Consider the following 22,654-nt stretch of genomic DNA (forward strand, 5'->3'; position numbering starts at 1 on the left):
TGTGTGATGGAACTAGCCTAATCCCCCCTATTTCTCCAAATCCTCTTAAAATGGGCTGAAAGGCAAAGACCTTAATATTTCAGCTAATGTCAGCCTCCACTCTCTGTGTATTTTGCATCCCAATAATTGTACTGTAGAGTCACGGAGATGGGGGATGTTAGAGTGAAAGACAGCAGCAGGTTATCTTTGCATAGTTGTCAGTTCTCAAAAAACAAATCTGCGGGTTTCTGCCTTGAATGAAAGCTTCCATATATATCAAATCCTTAAACTAAATGCTGTAAAAATGCTGCTTTGTTATGATACAAATAGAAGAATCTGTCTGACTTGTCAGAGTCTTATTATGACTAATGACCCATATTCCTAGAAATTTTTATGTGGATATCAGTATAACACTATAAATATCAAGGTTACCAATCACTCTGTCACATTCTCACGCAAAAGAAAGTCAGGAATGTTTCATTAAAGCTACTGTTTTGCACAAAAAGACATAGTCAAGGTTTCTTTTTCTGAGAAATCTCAAGCAGCTTGTGTTGCCATTTGCTGGCAGCTCTTTACCAAATGACTGCAGTAACAGTGGGGATTACCGCCTAAATTCCTGGTTCATGGTTGCTACAAATTGCCCTGTTTTGGCATCAGACCTCCCATGTAACATGTAATTATCCTGGCAAAGAAAAAAAAATGATGGCTGTTGTTCCCACAGTGATTTTTATTAGGGTACTTGGCAAATTATCAAGAAATCTTATACAACTGTTCCTAAAATGAAAATGTACAGTGGAGCCCGACTTAATGTTGATGCTAAAGTGCTAACAAATGCAATAACATGTTTATCTTCTACAAATGATGCTCCTCCAGAAATGGTAAAAGCCTGTATTCGTGCCTGTCTCTACCATTTCTACACAGAGCTTTACTCACAATAGGATAAACCTGGAATGCCAAAATAAAATACATCATTTTTTTGTATTCAACAAGGCTTTAGGTGAGGCAATGCCCCCCAATAAAAAACAAAACAAAACAAAAAACACTTTATGGTTTTCCCGGATCCTTCACCCCACTCTGACCCCATGTGGCTGATGCAGTGGCGGGAAGCTGGATCATCTTCTCCAGGAGGTTCATCATGCGCTCCTGCAGCTGCAGGCACTGGACCTGGAGGAGGTTCTGTTGGTGCACGGCTCGACGCACCTCCCTGCACGTCTCCTCCATGGCCCGGCTCGACTTCTTCTGTTGCTGCAGCATAGCCTGCAAGACTCGCAGTTTCTTCCGCTTCAAGGACAGGTGCTTGCTGGCCTTCCTCTTCCTGGCCGAGATAGGATGTGAGCTGGGGGAGCAGAGAGGGGAACCTTTCAGAGCAGGCAGTGCCTGGTAGAAGAGATCACACTGGGTTCGCATTTTCACAGGTTAGTTCCACGACCTTCAACATAACATTGGTTTGTGTGCATCGGCTCCTCGCGCCGAAGGCAGAAATCATACAAGTAAACCATTTCAAGTGTTTTACAACCAGCTACTCTGGACGGCATTTAAAGGGAGTGAAACATGGCTTATTACTGGTAGCTACAATCTACAGATTTTTCTGACAATTAAGACAGACAATTGAGAGGCACAGTTTTAATAAGAAGACAGCCCTGAGGACACATCAGCTGGATGCATGTTTCTGATTTTGCCTAACCAGTACAGGCAGATTGTGGGCTGCAGCTTTCTGGAGAAGCAGCATGAGTAGGGATGGGTATTGATAAGATTTTCACGATTCCGATCCAATTTCGATTCTGTTTAACGATTCGATTCTTTATCGATTCTCTTATCGATTCTTTTTAAAAAAGGAGAACACTAAGGTCGATTAGCTTAGAACTTTGTTTTATATCTTCTCTTTGAACAAGATAGAAATTTAGGAGTAACATGGCCTTACAAACCCAACAGTGAGATCTTAAGAGATCCACAGCCTACGGCTCTTCAATGGGGTGTCACAGGGTCCCCAGGAAAAAAAATTGTAAATGTAAAATAATAAAATTAATATTCTTCTGTAGCAATAACAAAGTATAACATAAATTATTCAGTAGCAATTACACAAGAATATCCAGTAATGTCCCTGCCTACAATTAAACACATTCACTTACCGAAAATCGGGGGCATCTGCTGTGGCAAATGGGTGCAAGCCTTTGACCACAAACTTAGTCACTGCTCGGTGACATTCGTCTATCCTGGCCTGAAAGGAGACGCTACCAGTAGACTGCAGCGAGAACTGCCAGCATCTGAGCCAGCCAGACTCTGTCTGTCTCTCTCATCATGGTCACCTAAATGCACAGTAATGGCAGGTTTTGTAAGAAGGCAGATCGCGCTAACATAATATGCACTGTTAGTTGATTATTTACCTGCCGCAATAACGGGAGAGGACGTACAAACATTACCGCTGCTGCTGGGTTGAGATTCACGAGTCCGGAGCGGAATTAAAAACACGACATTCATTTAAGGTTATCGCGTGTTTTGTGAGCAAATGCTTTTGCATATTCGTAGTGTTTCCTCCCTTAAATGAAATATCTACTTTGCAAGTATTGCAAGTTGCCCTGTTGTCATCCGTTCTCGTAAAGTATAACCAAACTTTTGAGCGTTTGAGCCGCCATGTTTCCTGCCAGGTAAATGACGCTCCGCAACGTGGTGACGTCATTCGAGGTGACTGGAATCGATAAGGGAATCGTTTGCAAAAATGGAAAACAATTCCAAAGAATTGAAACAGTGGGAACCGGTTCTCAACAAGAACCGGTTTTCGATGCCCATCCCTAAGCATGAGTGAGCGTTTGCTGTGGTTTGCCACAGGAAACTAATGGCAACAACAACAATAATGACAAGAAAACACATCCAGATTGAATTTTAGTGCATCAGAGTGATGAGGGTTTTTTTTAAAGCAAGAACTTTTTGACTCATTTTTCAGTCCATCAAAAGTTTATTTGAGGGCTAAGGCTTGGTTTTAGGGTTAAAGAATTAGGGTGAATTTAAGACTTTAGCACTTAGCTGTTATGGCTAAACGTAGAGTTAAGAGGCTTGGGAATGCATGAATGTCCCCAGAAAGATAGTGTGTGTGTCTGTCAGTGTGGAAACACTTTTAACAAGGAACTACATTTAGCCCCCCCCCCAAAAAAAAATGAGAACCGCTAATCTAAACAACCTCAAAATTGAGCACTGCCCTTGCCAGAGTCCCCAGCGACAGACTCACCAAGTCTGGAGTGGATCAGAGGAACAGACAGACCTACACAGATTATTAGTAAGTAAGTAAAGTAAGTATACTTTACAGAGAAAAAAGCAATCGTGTATATAATTTTAGCATTCAAGGTTTAAATAAAGCATAGCAACAAGTAACCCAGCTGAGGAAAGGTAGTCACTTTCAGTTATAGCTGGCAAGCTGAAAACTGCATAAAACTGTATATCTGGTGGGTTGCTTCTCTGAAACAATAGCATACAAAGGTCAGTTCATCTATTATTATCTTTATGAGTGTTTCAAAAGTGCACATATTCACTATGACACACACATGCACTGTGTGTCTCCTCTATTTCCTGTTACCTGGAGCCCTGTGTGTGCTCACTATCAGAGCTCAGCGAGTCCAGCTCTTGTTTGATCTCCATCTCGTCCGAGGAGCCTGTGTACTCTGGCAGGAATCCCATCAGCCCCTCCTCTGACTGTGGCACCAGGTTGTCTGTCGACTGGGAGGAAGTGGAGGGACCCGCTGCAGAGGCCTGAAACTCCAAAGAGTTCACCCTGCCGTTCTCCAGCGGCTTGGAGAGGATCTTCTCTATGGCCTTGTAGTACGGCCAATCCGGCGCCTCGCTGCCTTCGCCAACTGTAGCTTTCAGTCGCCTGTTAAAGCAGAGAAAATGTAAAACAAAAACAAAAAAAATGGGGCAGCAGCTGGAGCCATGACTTTGGACCAGGGTTTTGCACTTGCCTGTACTGAAAAGACATATTGGTGATTTTCATCTTGATCTCTTCTTTGAAGCGCTGCTCTCCTGTCAGCTGAAAGAACCTCTGGGACATCTTCTCGTAAACCTTAGCGTTCCTCTTGCTCATTTTCAGCTCGTTGTGGTGTTCCTCCCACACGTACAGGAGGGCTTTCATTTCGCCATCGGTCCAGTTCGGGGCCCGTCTGTGTTTCTCACTGTGGCCTGGCATCAGGTAGCTGAAACCATCCTCTGATGCCATTTTAAAAAAACAATTTTTTTTAAATGACTCTCTTGACCTGTGCCGGTTCTGTTTGCAGAGCTTTAGAGGTTGGTTTTGAAAGCCTTTTACTGTGCTAAAGAGCCGTGTTGAGTCTCCAGTAATGGAGGGATAGAAGCAGGAAGGCACACACACACACCACCACCCTGCCTGTGCCTTTCCCCCTAGTCTAACTGAAAGAGGACTCAAAATGGGGCCTAAGGCAGGAGAGGAATCCGGTTAAAAGCTTTTAGTGGTGCGTGATGTCACCGTGACATCAAGTTGCCCTGGCAACAGTGAGGGAGGCCCTTTATTTTCCCTCCCCTCTCCTCTAACCACTCCCATCTGCTCTCTCTCCCCTCCATTCTGCTTCACTGGAAGCACAAAAAGCTTTTAGTTGAAAGGCAGCAGTGTGAGCACACAAGACTGCTGATGGTTTTGAAATATGAGCCTCCGGGGAGGGGGGGAGGGGTGGGAGGGGGAAAAAAGCACTGAGAAGGAGGAGGAGGAGGAGGAGGAGTGGAGACCATGGGTATGTGTTTCCCTGGCAACAAGGCAGTGGATTTGGTAGTCAGCCAGCACTCTGCTCCATTTAAAAGCTTTTAATAATACACAAGTCATTTTGAGATGAGGAGAGGGAGGATTTGCTTTATCTGGCAGGATGCAGGAAAAAAGAGAGCAGAAACACTCGCAGCCTGCAATTCAGACCTGAGAAAGCAAGCCCAGGCATCACACCGCAAAGCTGTGAAGCTCTTTTTTTTTTTTAGGTGGGGATAACAAAAGGGAGACATCAGACGAAACGGCAACGTGTAGTGATCAACTGCAGGCAACCATCGAAGCAACACAACATGCTGTCTCCTGTAATCAGCTTTCTTTTCATAGTCATGGTCAGCAGACAATGGACCCCTGCAGAAAGGGTTTCTCTGACCATTTGGGGACTCCCTCCCCCCACCCCCATTCCAGTCTCTGCAAAGGGCGGCTCTCCCCTGCCCCTGTGCGCATTAACCAGTTTATGTGCATATTTCTTTCCTTTCCTTTCCCTCTACCTCCCCTGGTCTCATGTTTCTCTCAGTAGCATTTACGCACTGAAGCACCACCGTCGTTCACACACAGACAGCGAGTTGGCAGCAATTCAGCCCCTGCTTTGTCTCCCACATTTTTATTTTTATTTCTTTTACTTTTGCCACCTTAAAACTGGCAATGCAGCAATAACCATCATGTATTCTCACTTTAGGTGCATTAGTGCCATTAGCTGCATTGCGTCCAGCTTAACTCAGTTGCAGGCTGATTAGATCTTTAACCCATCTGCTCCCCACTAACCTGACAGGCGGGCGCTGCATGTTCATACCACTAATTGGCAGCTTTGCCTGATCCATCACATCTGTCACTTAAGATAAATCTCTGCCGTTGCAGAAATGGAAACGCAAACGAAAGTTGACGTGAAAGGTTCTCGGTGTGCTTGAAGAAATGTGACTGACACTTAAAAAGATTTTTTTGAAAGGGTTGCAATCGTTGCCCCGTCGCGTTTTTGCTCCGGATTAAACAGTTGATCGTTTTTTGACTGAGTCTCAAAATGAGCCTCAAAATATTAAAAATAATCTGTCACTTCGGCTTATTTCAGCATCACGCCCCGCCCCCTCCTCTCTCTCTTTTCTCTGCGGTCCTTTATGATTGCATTTTAGTTACCGTTGTGCATTTTTTCATTCAATAAGGTGGAGGTAATCCAGACTAGTAATCCAGGAGCCAGACTAATCTGCGGATAAACGATTTGATGCACTGCTCACGTCTGCAGGCAGAAGTCACTGTTGTGAGTGATCAGTAAAATAGAGCCACGTGGTAAAAAAACTAAAATTGTACATCAGAGATCTCGTTAAGGAATCTTTCATTTCTAATTTCACCTCACTCACAGTGTAGTTTGTATTCACACATAAAGCATTTCAGAAATGATCAAATGTTGGATTAAAATGTCCTATCAGCCGATTTAACAAAGGTTTTCAGGAGAAACTGAAGAACTTAAAATCTAATACATCCAGTCTCCTTTATAAGCATGCTGCTTATTTTTCATGCACTCTGTAAATGGTAAATGGCCTGTTCTAATGAATCTTGATTTCTGCTGGCATTCAGATGGTACAGTCATCTTGCCTTAATAGTTCAGGCTGCCAGTGGTTTAATGGTGCAGGGATTTAAACACCACAGCATACCTGAGTGTTGTTGCTTACCCTGTCCATTCCTTTATGACTGCAGTGTAACTATCTTCTGATATCTGCTTCCAGCAGGAACACAAAGCTCACATCATCCTTAAGTGATTTCTTGAACATGACAACAAGTTCTCTACACTCAAATGTACTCAGATCTCAATTCAACAGAGGAACTCAGGGATGTGGTGGAACAGGTAACTTACTGAAGTGCTCAGATTACTTTTTGTCTTAAGTGATATCATGTGGCCTGCTATTGGTAGCATTGAAAAAAAGCATCATGTAAATTGTACCGGAGTGGAAAGCACCTGTTAGCTGCAAAGAGCAGACATACCTGCTAGCTAAACACAGCTCTACAACCTTCATGACACATCAAGGAGGAGAATGGTGCTAATGCTAGGATAACTTTTAGTTCACTTACAATTGTTTGGCACCAAATTTTGTGGGAAAGTTGATAAATGCTTCCAATATCAACTAGCTGTAAAATTAGCTAAAGTCAACGCATCCCGAAGCAGACTTACAGTAAGCTAAATTCTCCTGAGCAATATAACAAATGTTAGAAATATGGTGTTAATTTTTCTTATCACAAAAATAACTATAATAACAAGTTACTTTATTTAATAAGTAAAGCTGTAATATCTAGCTAACTTTTTAATAGCGTCAGTGTTACAACTTACTGCTAATGTTAGCAGACTCAACACAGACATTACTACTGTGCTTGGTCACACACCGGGACTGCTTCTTATCAAAAGCCACTAAAATTTAACCCCGATATCATTTGTTTTTGTTTTGTTTTTTAATATACCTGTTTTTAATAAGTTTTTATCTTAGCAAAACAAAAGTTTAAAGAGCTACCTTCCAAGAAAGTCAAATAGTCCGACTTGATCATCACTTCTTAAAAATAAAAAAATAAACCAGTTGAGGCTTCAGGCTTTCTCTTTGAACCTTAGAAAAATGTTTAATGCAAATTTATGCACATAAAACATATACATAGAATACAGTGCATACATAAAATATCATAAAGTAAAAATGCTTTTGATGTTGGCCTACATTAGTATGTTGACACATACTGCTGCATTTCTCTTTAACATAACAACCTGGTCCACAGTGGACCACTTTGGCCCAAGCTGGACCTACATCAAGATAGTCTTTTAGAACCGCGCATGGCAAAAAACAAAACATGACAAATACAACCGCTGACCACATTCTGTAGTGTGATTAGAGCATTTGAGGCTGGTGTGTATCCTACACAATAAAAGGAAAAAAATACAGTAGATACAAGCTGTTTCCTTTTGACACTAAGTAAAAAGACACTGTGCAAATCTGAGCTCAGGCAGGAGGTCCAATCCTAGCTTTTGGGGAATTTACGCCTCCTAGGGGGGTAATGGATTAATCCACGATAGGGTTTCCTCTATCAGTCATTAACATTAATGCAGATACAAGAAGACATAGAAAGCTGTTAAATACACCCATGCTCTCAGGGCCAAAGGATTCAGGAATGTCAGCTTATTTCTTAAATAGAAAAATACTAAAAAAATGATTGTTTTTAAAGAAAGGGGCTGGTAAATGGCATATAAAGTATCAGGCAAACTCTGGTACACCAGCAGCTTATCTAAACTTCCCTCCCATGTCTTTGTCTGTCAAGCCAAACCCAAAAACAATACAATGGAACGCAGCATATTAAACAAAATGTGAAATTATAGTATAAAAAAAACACGAATTAATGGAACCGATATCATATAATATATGAAGTATTCGTAACATACAAGAACAAGTTAAAAATCAAACCTAAAAAGGAATGTAGTTCTGGAAAAGTACCACTAGAGGTCAGCAAATATCCAAGCTCAGATATCCAGTCAAACATTTGGAGGATTTATCTGCTTCTGCTTGTGGACTAACACTTTAAAAACGACTTAAATTTCACTTCCATTCGGTTCAGCAGCAGCAGGAGTGGTAAACACTTCATCACTTAAGAAAAACAAAATCAGTTAGTTACATTCTTGATATGAAGTTTGACAGTATAAATGACAGTTTTTGTTCCCCCCACAAACTAACAATGACTCGTATGTGCACAGTGGTCTCAAATGTCTCACTGAGTAACATCGGCAACCTTGACACCATTACTGCATCAGGAAAGAAAATGATTCCCCACGTACGTATCAAAACTGACTCATGCAGTCGTAAGAGAAAAAAAAAAAAATTGAGTCGCAGCAAATTCTGCTGAAGCTATTTCTGTTGGGGCTTTTGTTTTATAGTCCTTCTCCATCATCTGGTGTAAAAGTTTCCTCTGTTCGTTTCGTCACATTTTGAAAAGAACTGGTCCGTCTAGCTGCGGATCCCCGTCCCAGGATTGTGTTTAAAGACTCACGCCTGGTATCTTCTTGTGTCTTCAGTGCTGTGAATGTCTCTGCTCAGTCTCTGGGTAGACACTCCTCCTCGGTGATGCCCTGAGCTTTGAGCTCTTCGAGGACGTTGTCCAGGTGGCCGGGGTCGGGGTACCCGTGGCCCGTGAGGTTGGAGCCGAACTCGGTCTTGTGATGCACCTCGTTCCAGATGACCGTGTCGCTCTCACCTGTAGTGCTCGACGTACCCACAGAGAAAATGAGCCTACGATCCCACGCTACCAGAAGCAGCCTCAGAACCTGGAAAGGGTTAATAAAGAACACGTGTTAATATATGACCATCTTACCCATCTGAAATTCAAAAGAAGAGACATTTCTGTGTTTACCTTGCGTCCCTTCTCGCTGTCAGGAAGGTAGCAGTGTCTGGGGAACCCACGTGCAGTGAAGGGTTTGCCTGGATTTGGGTGCTCCGGGCCCTGAAGACCAGAAGAAGAACAGTTTGTCACTTCATTCAAAAAGAGACGCATTTATGCTTCTTTTGCTGCTAGCACCACATAAACACCGATATACTGAATCTACCTGGATGCCAGGAGGGATGTTGTATATGATCCGGATGGTTTTGCAGTCTGGGTGGCCAGGCAGGGAGTGCGGGATGACATGGTACTCCATCTTGCCGGGTGGCTGGTTGCCAGTCTTTACTCCGTAAATGGTCTTGCAGGTGGGACACTGCAGGCTGCCGTCCTTGTTGCCGTTATTGTACATAGCAACGAGGCACTGCAGGTGGTACTGGTGACCGCATTGTGCCAGACGACCCACTGACTCGGCCCTGGAGATGCCACCCACACCAGGACCTTTGTAGCCCGATGGTCCAGGTAAGGCCTCCATACAGATGGTGCAATCCTGACATAGAAAGATAAAGGACAGTTTGAGTTCTGTCCAATGCAGAAAGATTTTCAAATTATCAGCACGTGCCACATCATGCTGTTTGAGATAATACCGGTATTTTATGTTATCAGATATCTGTAATCCAGCGACTCCAGACATTGGAGTGCTTACATTTGACTTGTGCTGTGTCACTACTACTGCACTATAATAAATGCTGCTCCCTGCAAGCTGCAATTAAAGGTAAAATGTTATTCAGGTATTTTTCCCTATATCATCAGAAATATCGTTGTCACAAATTTCCCTGAAATATCACGACACAATGTTGAGGCTACACTGCGCAGCTCTTTTTTAATGTTTGATCACCTCCCAACAACTTTCAGCACGTGTCATGGCTTTGAGCAGCATTAGTACGCCTTCTACACTTCTACCACGTAAAAATATGGACACCAAAACAACTCTACTATGTAATTTGCTCCTGAAACTGAGAATAGTGCAGATGTGGTTATTTTCCCTCCCACATTTTTCAGTTATATAATCAGGAGTATAAGTCCTGAGCCTCAAAGGGAGCAATTTGGCCCAATATTTTAAGTTTTTGCTGTATTTTGCTTTGAAAGTATTTTAAAAGTTATTAAGAATGAATCCCATCAAAGTCCAACATCATTTTACTGGTCATTATTGTCCCAAACACGGGCTCTGTTCTATATGTTAGATTTCTAAGAGATGTTGCTGGAAGCTATGATGTGTCCATCATAAATAGACTTGCTAGATAAATGCCCTCCATAGGGAGAGAACTCACCTCCTCTGGGGGATTTCGCACTTTCTGGAGGTAGCGCTTCACCACTTCCTCTGGAGTCTTGCCTACAGACAGAAACACAAAATTCAGTGAGAATTTCATTATAGTCACAAATCACATTTGCTCTTCCTCAAATCACAACTAGCTCACCTTTCCGGGCCTGTTTCTTTGTGGTCTTGCGACAGCAGTGGCCCAACCCCGGGACAGGTTTGAGGTCGCTCTTGCTGACAGGTGGAGGATGAAGCACCAGCTTGGGAGGGCGGGTCAGGCAGACAGGAAGCCCTGCTGCGCTCATCAAGATGCCTGTTATACCTGAATATAGCCAGAAGAGGGGGCATGAGACATACTACCCATACATTCCTATTGCAGCGGTCCCCAACCTTTTTTGCGCCACGGACCGGTTTATGCCCGACAATATTTTCACGGACCGGCCTTTAAGGTGTCGCGGATAAATACAACAAAATAAAACTAGTACCGGTACCGAAAAAAAGAAGATTTATTCATAACACACGTGGAAAGACCCAGAAAAACTGAGTTAACGATCAAAATGATAACAAAATAACGCTGAAAACCGATAAAAACCCTGAAAACTATACATTTCACACCTGAGCCTCAACTCTCGCGGCCCGGTACCAAACGACTCACGGACCGGTACCGGTCCGAGACCCGGGGGTTGGGGACCGCTGTCCTATTGCATACACAAAGCTGGATGAGCTCTTGTGTTATGAGAATGATCCAGTCTAAATCATTTGGATTGATTCAGGTAGTTAGCATAGGTTACCTGCCAGTGCAGGGTGTACAGGACTGGATCCATTCAGGTTCTTCACTGGAACTGTTGGCACTCTGCAACAAGGAAAACAAAGCTGTATGAATCTACTGATCGCTGACACAGGTCAGGTCACCTCCATGCAGACTGAAGAAATCTGATGAGTCACCTGTGAACAGGTGCAGTTAGATACAGCAGATGCTCGCGTCCACCTTACTTAGTGTCAGCAGGTTAAGGAGCTTTTGCCGAGTCAAGTGGAGAAACAAACACGGATTGACATGCTGCCCTATAATTGCCACATATGTTTGGGATTAAATGGCAGCACCAGAGCCCTGGCTGCTTTATTTTCTCAGTAACAATACTTGTAAAATCCCAGGGTCGGTGATCACAAAATTATAAACACTTTAAGCTAAAATCCATCAACTCCAACAAAAGCAGCTTTGATTTTTATACAAGAAGGTGACATTATTGTTCATTTTAACCTCCAGTTTTTGTTCAAGATATTTAAAAATGCTGTTTAGTATGTCAAATTTGTTATGAACATATTGAAATGCTACAGTAACTTTAAGCACAGCTGTAATGTGTATAGCACACAGGGAGAGTCTGCAGTGAGCGCAGTAACATCACGGCTGACCCATCAGAGGAGCGTACTTACGGTCTGCCACTTTTGATAACAGTCATCGCTCTTGCTCGAAAGTGCCAAAAACCACAGATACGAGTCAAAAATATTCCAGCAGCGATATGCAGATGATACGTTTTTTAAGCTTCCTCTCCACTGGTTTCTCACTCTTCTGTTCTTTAGTGTGTCAGTGTGTCTGCCCCCGTCTCCCTCTTCCTCTGCCGGTGTGCCGGTGTTAGATCGCTCTCCTCTTTTATAGGCCTAATCCACCTGTTTCCATCTGGTGGCTAAACTCTGGTTGTAGGCCAGAGATTTGTTACAGCAGGGATTACCTGTCAGATGCTACATCACACTGCCAGGCTGCCATAAGGCAGCACCAGGTTGGTGACTATACGAGTTACAATATGGCGATACAAAAGAATCCCTCTGACTTTAAAAAGCTGATTTAGTTAGTACTATGATGTCGTTAGTGAATCAACATGTACTAAATCTGAAAATCACAAACATAACTGAGACCAGCCCGTCCGGCACCAACCACCACACCATGATCAAAGTCACTTAAATTATCCTTCCTCCTGATTCTGACGCTCAGTTTGAAGTTCAGCAGGTCGTTTTGACCACAGCAAAATAGACATGCATGTTAGGGTGACTGGTTTACATGTGGGGTAAACACAGCAGATATAGAGTGTAAAATAAAGGACTCTATGTATGACTGAAAATGTGGTTTCTAGTCTAAAGTGTTTCGAGTAAGACTACAAAAGCAAACATAAGGCCCTGGTTCTAGAATTGGCCTAGTAAAGACTCCAATCTGGCCCGCTGGATATATGAAGGAGGGCATACATTTTGGATTTTTAACTGTACTTTTAAGTTTTAAAGCTTTTCCTGCTGATAAAAAAAACCTCCCCCACAGCCATTCATACTACACCAAAGTAGTCAAGTGAGTGTAAACAATCAAGTGACAGACAAGTTCCTGTTTCTTATCATCTATTTCATCTATTAGAGATTTCAAAGATTTTTTTTTCAATCAACAAAAACTTTGTTTTATAAATACAGGACAGTCTGGGGAGAACGTTTTCTGTAATTTTACTCCTTTATCACATAGAAAAACTGAGATGTGCTGTTGAAATTGCACTTGCACATTGACTGAAAGGAGGGTTTCACTCGTCTGGCCCGCTTACATTAAGGTCGACTTACCCTGTATGTGGCCCTGCGCTATATAATTCAAGTACTTTTCTTCCTCTTTGTATAACTTGATTGTGTTTTTGGTAGTCATCAAATTCAAAATGCATTTCTAGAGCTGAAGATAAATGACTGATACTTTCTTCACTTAATATAGATTCATATAATGTCTTATTTGTGATCGTGACTTAGCTTTGGACAGAGCTTTAAATAGATGCGATGACAAATCTGGGAGTCATTTTAACATATGCAGAATTGAACCTGCTTATCTTGAAGTCACTAAAGAAAAATTGAGCTTTTGAGGAACAGTGACTCCTGTGTCACTAGAAGAGATCAGATTATTCTACAGTTAATAGAATACATAATAAAATGTAAAAAAGAAAGAAAAAAGACAAGAAAAAACCCTGTAATTTCCCTCTCTAAGTAAATGATGTGACGATGGCATGGAAAACCTCACAGTAAGGAATTACTGGACTGTTCAGGTTCCTGTACTGGTCAACCTGATTACACGGTGCTGTGGCTCTATATTTGTTTGTTTACCAACAAAGTGTCCTAGCTGTGGTATTAACTCCCTCTGAGCATGCTCCTTACGTGACTAAGAAAACGTTCAGCCGACCGACTCGATCTCTAACGGGTAAATGTTGACTGGCATTTTATTTGTGTGTCCGGCGGGAATAAGTGAGCAGTATGAGGTGGAAGAAAAGTGGAGAAAGGTTAAGAAAACAAGCCGGGGCGTGTCGGCCAGTCACGTTTCTCTGATCTCAGTTAAGCTATCGGCATTAGAGCAGAGTCCATCTGGAGCGCTGGATGATGGAAACGCACAAGCCACCGCATATGGCAACACAAGCTCACACCCTGAATCAAATCTAATAAACAAATTGGTTAATTAAAACTTGAAGCAGAAGTAAATCCAGTCATTAGGCTGGAATGATGACGCGTTACTTTTTATGGAGACAAGCATAGGCAGTGCAGAAAAAGCAGAAAGGGCCCCCAGCAGGTTCGCCGACCAACGGAAACTCTCGTCACTGTGATGCATCCGTGACGCTGAAGACCCCCGACACGCTAACGCCTCACTTACAAACCATCTGCTCAATTTCACTGCAGGCAAACTCTCAACAACAGCTCATCAATCCATCTACTAAAGGAAATTCTTTTACAAAACAAACTTACATAGTACTATTTTTTAACTAAACCGCATAAATGCTACAATATTTTTGTTTTTTCAGCAGACTGTTTAAATCCAGTATGAGAGTTCTTTAACATCTTCTAGTACCACACTTCCTCTATTTGTCATCATGTTTTCTTGCTACAGTTTGTATGTACATGTGTCTTGTGCTTCCTTTGCTACTGCAGCATGTGCTCATCTTTTGTGGTCTTAAAGAAATTCTACTTGATCCTCTTCAGAAAGTAAAAGCGAGCTGCTTTGTTAAATTCACTGCAGCTTGAATTCTTCTGTAGATTTGAATAATTAAAGCTCAACAGATAAATATTTTGGACCCAGTGACAGCTCAAGAGGATATGTGCAAGGCAAAAAGTCATCAGTGTAGTGATAACCCACATACCTTTTCACGCTGGCTCCAAAAGGGAGAACAGCCCAGAGACTTCCATGTTAATGTTTTACCAGCTTTAGAACAGGAATGTTTACTAGTTGGTACAAAAAAATTGTTTGGGCAACTCTATTTAATCTTCCTCTTCATAACACACTCTCAGAAGGCCCCAGTCATACCTGTCACTAGGGAAAATGTATTGGCCAACCAGCTGGTGGGGGATTGCTGCAGGTTGCTCATTGTCACTCAGTGAAATTGGTTGAAGCTGACATCTTTCAGTCAATGAATTTGGTGTCTTAGATCAGCGGTCCCCAACCCCCGGGCCTCGGACCGGTACCGGTCCGTGAGTCGTTTGGTACCGGGCCGCGAGAGTTGAGGCTCAGGTGTGAAATGTATAGTTTTCAGGGTTTTTATCGGTTTTATCGTTAACTCGGTTTTCCTGGGTCTTTTCACATGTGTTATGAATAAATCTTCTGTTTTTTCGGTACCGGTACTAGTTTTATTTTGTTGTATTTATCCGCGACACCTTAAAGGCCGGTCCGTGAAAATATTGTCGGGCATGAACCGGTCCGTCACGCAAAAAAGGTTGGGGACCGCTGTCTTAGATGCAAACTATAAGTGACCGTGGCAATCTTCTTGCAACCAATGCAACTGCAAGGATGGTTTTGGTGCAACACACTCATTACAACTGTTTCACGCAGCAAGCATTCAGTAACCAGTCACATTTTTCAATACATATTTTTCCCTAGTGGCCAAAAGTTGCCAAGGCGCTCACTGACTGGTCGCTAGGTCTGTGTGACTAACCACTAAACTGTATAAGTGCAACAGATGGATGGTGACACTGGCGGCTTTTTGCTAGGCGTCATTTCAGCTGAACTGAGTCACTGAACTGGTATCTCAAGTGCATTTGTAGAGAAATTTTAATGCAGTTATCTGAAAATGGTAGCTAATCATACTAACAGAAATTCCAGTAAGTCTGTAGTCAAGTCTTAATAAGTGAACTTCTATCTTATTACTAACTCATTACTATTTAGCAGGTTATCTGTTTCTGTGCATTACACCTTTACAGTTCACCATCCTTTGAGTCACCTCTGCCACAAAAAGAAAAATAAGAATAAAGGAAAACATTATTGATGGGGCCAACACGCTACAATTAAGACTGGAAGTCTGACTATATACAAGTCTGGAAAATATCCTCTTACTTACATTTTATTATCATTATCATTTTGTACATGGGCATGATTTAGGGTGTGGTTACTCTGCGACTGACAATTTACTACTATAAGCCCATGTTTCATATACAGCCTGGTTGACAGTTTACTCTATATAATGAATGCAACCTTAAAATTAACTGAGGACCGTGGCGCCGAGTAGTGTCAAACAGTAACAGTTTAAGTTTTTGAATGATAAGAAAAATTACAATTTGAAGTAATTTCTGTTAAGACTTTACCCTAATCCGCCAGCAGAATTCATTTTGCTAAAAATAATTACATGTAATTTCCTTCTGTGAATAACATTATTTCACAGCAGGTGAAAGGTCCCACTGGAAGGTGAAGCAGCAATTCAATGATGTTAAATGCCTCACAGGGGCAATAACTCCTAATTGTTGTACTTTCCTAATTACTTACTTTTTAAAAAGGGTGAACTTAATTATCCACACATTTCAATGGATTTAAATAATGACTGGTTTCAGCGGGTTTAAAAAAGTTTGGATGTGACCGCGCTTGTGTTTCATGGATATAGGGATAAAGCAGTGAGCAGGCTGGCAGGATCAGAGCGATTCTGAATCGGTGACGTCTGTGGTTTTACCGCAGCAGCAGGTGTGACCATCTGCTGGACTCTCACCTGATATGTTTAAAGAATTGCTCTGTCATACAGCTCACCTGACACAAAATGCAGAGATTAACGAGGCAGAAATATTAATCCTGCTGTGATTGGTGTTAATCTGAGGCTTAGCTGGTGTAAAAATTGGTGTTTCACTGAGGTTGTTTCAGTTAATGCCAGGATTCAGACAGTTGGGTCACTGTGCTGGGGCACGAATGGATTAGGTGACATGGAAATTATTTTTCAGTGTATGGTTATGTGTCTAATGTTTGGAACTAGAAACCAGGTCTATGCAGAGCAGTATGCACGCATGTATTTTCTCTGCATGTCTGCAGTTTTATATATAAAACAGCTACCTAAGTAATAAGAGACATTCACTCAGTCACAGTGAACGCCACAAACTAAACACAACAACGGTGTTTTTTTAAAAAAAAATTCTAGTTATACAGCAAGAACAGTGCACCTCCATCTGACCATGACCAGACATCCAACTAACCAGCGCCTTCTGGCTCCGACACGTGGATACTGCGACTTCCTTCATTAATCCTCATGCACTCAGTTCGTCAACACCGGAAGATCACGCGGTCAAAAAGCGACACTCTGATAAAGAGTTTCAAAATTCTCTGTTACATCAAATCCTTCTCCCTAATAAAAGGAGATCTTTTTGTAGGTTATAGCAGGTAAAAACATCTCGTATTCCAACTCAAATCACAGCAATCACATGGCAGGAACTGCATGAATGCGATGGATGACTGCAAAATGAGGTATATAATGTTACACTTTATAGTTTTGTTGTATATGAATTACAGCATGTTACTGTTAATTGTATGTATACTCTTTGCTGAGTGGTGCTGCAGACTATGCAGTAAAGGCAACATGAATGCCTATTTTTAAATCCTAGTTTTTATGCCATTAATCCTCCTGATATATTGCATTCATTAGCAAATATTTAGATAAATTCCCACTGCATGGCATTTTTAGTTTAAGTTACAGCTAACACCATGCAAAAAGTTCCAGATGACATGTATAGAAATTGCTGTAGATTCATGGATTTCAGTATATTACAGGAAAACGTTTGGTTGCATGTATATATCTATTTATTTTGTTTAATCTTAAACAGGAGTGCAATCAGCAGTTGGGAGCTACTTGTCTTCAGTCAAAATACAAGGGCCTTTATTTTAATGATAACTGTGGCTGCTAGCTACCATAATTACTTTGGTCACCATGATGTTGTTTGATGCACAGTTACAGGCAGTAGAGTGACTTGACAAAACGTTACTTTCATTTTTTACTATAGAAATTTGTTTTTACAATAATTTAAAATTACAACTTTAGCAGCTACACAGCTGATGTCTGTACACTAAAATGTTCCTTACTGGAATTTTCTAAAGTCTTATCAAGATTTTCAGTGACACGTTTTGGACATCCCTGACTTGTTTTACAAGCATTCAAATTGTTTCTTGATGCATCTTTGAGTATCTTTACATCACATTACACCACATCCACATTTTTATATTTAATTGTACCAAAGGGTTTTTTTTAACCATGTTATCCAGACAATTCAGTAAATCTGCTTTGTGAATCAAGCTTGAACACTCTTACCAACCCATCTCTTAGAGTTAAGTACTTGCAAACTAAGTTTTTATCCATCATGAGTACATCCAGGCAGGTTCCTGGTACTACATTCATTCTGTACTTTTAAGCTCAGACATATAACCAGAATCAACAACTGTCCTCAGCGACAACATTTCAGTAAATTCTGGATTTCTTACATTTTATGTTACAAAGTTATAAAAGCTGTTTAAGTTGAGCCTGATGTTTCTTTACACATAAAGAGGAAAAAAAGCTGGATCAGGTCATCATTAATTGAAAGACTAGCAACGAATACCAGAGTTCTTCTATTTAAGTGACAGATACGAACTATTCATGACGCTGTTTTGACAACATCCTCACTTTGCTTTGATTTAAGATGACACTTGTGCTACTGTGTGTTTGTAGAGCTTTACCACCATTTGCTGTTTGTGTGATTAATCTCTGGAATGTGCAAACACTTGAGAGAGCTCACTTTGTTCTCTATGAATGCCCTTCATTGTATTTCCGTGAAAGTAATTGAGCCTGGTGGACTTTGTCACAAAGATTAAAGGCTCAGAAATACTAATGAGCATCGATGTCAGACATGGTTGTTTGGGGCTGTCATAACACACTCTCAGAAGGCCCCAGTCATACCTGTCACTAGGGAAAATGTATTGGCCAACCAGCTGGTGGGGGATTGCTGCAGGTTGCTCATTGTCACTCAGTGAAATTGGTTGAAGCTGACAATTTTCAGTCAATGAATTTGGTGTCTTAGATCAGCGGTCCCCAACCCCCGGGCCTGGGGTTGGGGACCCAAACAAATAGGAAATTGCTGTCTAAAAATATTTTCTTTTTACATGTCTTGATGCCTGATTGGGCTTTTTTTTTGTGTAAAGTGAACTGGCATGGGATCTTATGACCAGAAACATTTCATGTATTTAGTATTACATAGTGTTAGTGCTTGGATCATGATCTGTAGGTACCTTTCATACCATATGAGCATTTTTATACTGCTGGTCTATCTGGAAACAATTCACATGATATACCAGGAGAGCATGCAAGGCAAAATACACCAAGGAACTGCAGGCTGTGAAAAAACGGATGTGAAATTGTTGTGACAAAAATACATGTACCTTAGAAAGTTATTTGTTAAATTTCCATGTACTGAAAACATGGTTTACAGGAACTTTACAACCTTTGTTTTGCTGACAGAGCATATGACAGAGAAGCTCAGAAAAACACATAAGCCTGTCATTCAGAAGTGTGGAAGGCGTGTTTAATTTCACAGCTGACGTGTTGAAGTGTGGAGTGAGTGAGAGGGTTCTCATCATTGATAAGTTTTGCAGGATACGAGCAGGTTCTGCGTACAGAGACAGGTGCTGAAACATTACAGCGTATTTCTACTCACCCAGAGGCGATAAGGGCACGCGACTGAGCCATGGCGATACGCTGCAGCGCGGGACGGCTCAGCCCTGCGAGGCTAGACCGAGGTGGCAGGGGCGCCGCGCAGGCAGCAGCCGCGGCAGCACCGGATGAAGACACCGGACCCAGGACACGGGCAGAAGGTGATGGGGTGCAGGTGGATGTAGCTGTGGAGATGAGAGGTGGCCCTGAGGCAGGTGCTGTGGGGGCAGAACAGGAAATGGAGAGAGAGGAGACAGAGGTGGAAGGGTGAGGGGTGGAGGTGGTGGAAGATGATAGCGTAGTGGAGGGTGGGGGGGGCGGTGGCAGCGGTGGTGGGAGAGGAGGAGGTGGGGGCCTTGTGGAGGAGATGGAGAGACCAGCTGTGGCTGACCCAAGAAGGGAAAGAGAATGGGTGAAGCCTCCTCCGTAGCCAAGGCTCGTAGTGCCAACGCTGCTAGCACCAACCATGCTCATACCTCCTGCACCTCCCATACCACCTATGTTGAATCCACCTGTCGCCCCAACCATGGATGTCCTGTGGGGGGAAAGCGACCTCGACAGGGTTGGAGGCCGAGGGAGGGTTAGTGAATAAGAGCCTCCTGGGATGGGGAGGCTGCTTAGTTTGGGACTTGGTGGTTTAGTCTGTGGTGGTCTTCGACCGAGAGTGTGAGCGGTCGACATAGTGCCTGCTTTGACACTTAGCACCAGCATACACTGCTGACAGGCGCATGGCTGTCCCAAGGAAGTGATGGCTGAAGCCGGGAGCGCCCCGCTGGGGTACGCACTCCCGTTTCCAGTCCCACTGCTGCTCATCCGGATCCCCATGCCCACTCCAGATACATCAACACCTAGAAGTCCTCCATGTCCAGGCATGGACGTTGGCCCCCAGGCATGGTGAGACTTGGGTAGTGGCCCAGATACCAGCGGGTAAGCCAGATCAGAACGGCGCTGGATGCGTCTGCAGCGCTGCGTTTGCCCATTGATTTGGGTCATACTTTCGAAGTCAACGAGGTAGCAGAAACCCAGCGGCGCCAGGTCCAGCCAGGGCTGCTGACGGTCGCGCGCTGCCTGGATTGCAATGCCCACCTCAGTGTCGTATGCCGTCCAGCTGCCAGCGTCGTTCTCCCACTCCCACAACCAGCCCTGGCCTGGCGCTGATGTGGGGTCGTAGAAGCTGCGTCGCACCGGTCTTAGGGTACCTGAAGAACACGCCACAATGGACTGAATTACTGAACAGTAAACTATATTAGTATACATTAAAAAGAAGACTTGTACTGTGAATATGAAGTTCTGTAGCGACTTTTCACTGAGTCTGCTCAACATGACGCCAGGCGATGAGAAGTAGACGCGAGACGAGGAATGCGACTGCACTACAATTTGCTGCGGACAAGTAGATTACAACCATAACAAATTCTACATGTCTGTGTTTTCTTGCTAAGAATTTGGGCAAACAGGTTGCCCCTGGTAACAGCACATGGTGTTCTGAATTCCGATTGGCTGGCAGCCTTGATCCGACCCAAAGCTGACTGTGTTTGCTTTCCCTGGGTGTCTAGAGAAACTCCACAGAGTCTCTATACTGTAAAAGCTCCCCACATCAAATCCCGGCTTCCGATAGCACTGCATACGTCGCGTTAAGAAGGATGCCTCACACTTGAGCCTCTTCACTGGCAACAATAACAGGGAAAAACAGAAAACCGTACAAATTCTGTGAAATAACACGTTTCGCAACTGTGACTCTGGAGCTTTAACATTGCACACTACTAATGAACACACAAAACATAAAGCACTGTTGAGCACACGAGGCCTGCCATGCACAGACGCATAATAATATGGGCTCGTTCACGAATTCTGCTCCTGTCAACCCCATTTTTTCAGTGTCCTCGCATTCCTCTCCTCCTCTCTTGCTGCTACTGCTTTTCTTCCTCAGACTGGGGCACCCTGCCTGTCTCCCTCATTTCAGCCTGGTTTCGGATTTAGAAAATAAACCGCACAAAAGCTTTTATCAGCCAGCGCTGAGAGAAGGCCAATGTTGGGGTGTCTGCCAAAAAGAGGAAAAAAAAGGGGGGGTCTGACAATCCCCTTCTTTGTCTTATACCACCCTGCCTGGCCTGCTCGGTGAAGTTGTGGCAGATCACCTCTAGTGTCTCCTGGAAGACAATACCGAGGGCCGGGTTTTGCAATGAAAACCTTCCCATGCATGGGCAAGCACATACTTCCTGCCAGGAATGACTCACTTCAGAGCTGACACCTTTCAAAATCCAACCTCTTCAATGCTGGAGTGCACAAATCTAGGGGCGGTGTGGAAGGGGGGGGGTGTCACTGAACTGGTGAACCTGGCAATTCAATGATTTGAGATTTTAAGATGAAAATGATTCAATTTATGTCACTGAGTGAGATCTTTAGACCACAGCAGCTCACTAAACCCATCAACTTCTGCAGGATGATTATCAATAACAACCCGCCAGCATAAAAAAAAAGAAAAAAAGGCCTCCACCTCAGGCTCAGCTTCAGCATTACACCCCCCCCCCCCACCACCACCACCGCGCTCTCTCTCTCTCAAACACACCCTCCCTCTCGCCCCTCTCCCCCCTCCCGTTTCTCACCTGTGTCCTGTCGGAACTGGTGCATGGAATGCAAATCGATGATATAGGGCGAGAGGCGAGAGTCCACCTGGCCGAGGACGACACTACCACAGCGCGGGTCGCTCCGGATGACTGCCTCGATGTGATGACAGACAGCCGGGCTGTAGGGCCGCCAGCGTCCGTGCTCGTTCAGCCATTCCCATACCACTACGGCGGATGCTAGTAACATCCTACTCCTGGAAAGACAGAAAAACAAAAACAAAAACAAAAAATGACAATACCGAGGCACAAATGAAGGAGAAGCCGGGGCGACGGGTGTTTAAAGGTACCCCGCTGATGCCTCTCCGCCGCGCAGCCCTGCGCACAGCGGCGCTGCATCCATCTTGGACAGTTTGCAACCCAGATGTGTTTTCAGTGCTATCTGTGCTTCTAAGTGCATCTTTCGGGATGACAGCACATGCAATCCGTACCTTCCATGTTTGTAGTTTCGGAGGTGCAGCAATTATTAGGTCCTTTTATTGCACGGGGGAGATACAGAGCGTTTCGTGGAAGCAAAGACAGAACAGAAGCCTTCCAGGATGGTTGCATTTTACTCCCTATGCAGATGAGTGACGTCTACCGAAATCAATTCTCAGCCACAGTCAAGTTTGGGTGAGAGGAGAAAATGCAACTTGGATGCTCACGGTGGTGCGGCGGTGGTGAACTAGGTTACTGTCATGAACCGATTTTCATAGTAAATTGTAAGATTTTTTTTAAAAAATATATA

General features: G+C 43.3%; 2 protein-coding genes across 3 annotated transcripts; both read right to left on the reverse strand.

Annotated features, from left to right (window-relative positions):
• Positions 1 to 686: 686 nt before the first annotated feature.
• msantd1 (Myb/SANT-like DNA-binding domain containing 1) lies at positions 687 to 4,603 on the reverse strand. Its single transcript, XM_084924211.1, has 3 exons — positions 3,930 to 4,603; positions 3,548 to 3,841; positions 687 to 1,315 (listed from the first exon to the last, which is right to left on the reverse strand). The coding sequence occupies exons 1-3, from the start codon at positions 4,181 to 4,183 to the stop codon at positions 1,024 to 1,026; spliced, it is 840 nt and encodes a 279-aa protein (XP_084780337.1). The 5' UTR covers positions 4,184 to 4,603; the 3' UTR covers positions 687 to 1,023.
• Positions 4,604 to 7,307: 2,704 nt separating this feature from the next.
• Positions 7,308 to 22,494, reverse strand: dtx4a (deltex 4, E3 ubiquitin ligase a). 2 transcript variants are annotated; one of them, XM_084924212.1, is made up of 9 exons: positions 22,359 to 22,494; positions 21,910 to 22,124; positions 19,311 to 20,505; positions 11,177 to 11,238; positions 10,546 to 10,707; positions 10,399 to 10,460; positions 9,297 to 9,617; positions 9,104 to 9,193; positions 7,308 to 9,017 (listed from the first exon to the last, which is right to left on the reverse strand). In XM_084924212.1, the coding sequence occupies exons 2-9, from the start codon at positions 22,115 to 22,117 to the stop codon at positions 8,787 to 8,789; spliced, it is 2,331 nt and encodes a 776-aa protein (XP_084780338.1). In that variant the 5' UTR covers positions 22,118 to 22,124; positions 22,359 to 22,494; the 3' UTR covers positions 7,308 to 8,786. The 2 variants fall into 2 exon arrangements, with proteins under 2 accessions (XP_084780338.1, XP_084780339.1); XM_084924213.1 differs by lacking the exon at positions 22,359 to 22,494 and having other exon boundaries at positions 21,910 to 22,352.
• Positions 22,495 to 22,654: the final 160 nt, after the last annotated feature.

This window comes from Perissodus microlepis, chromosome 3 (genome assembly GCF_051167445.1).
Source record: "Perissodus microlepis isolate ML-2025 ecotype Zambia chromosome 3, ASM5116744v1, whole genome shotgun sequence".
NCBI lineage: Eukaryota > Metazoa > Chordata > Actinopteri > Cichliformes > Cichlidae > Perissodus > Perissodus microlepis.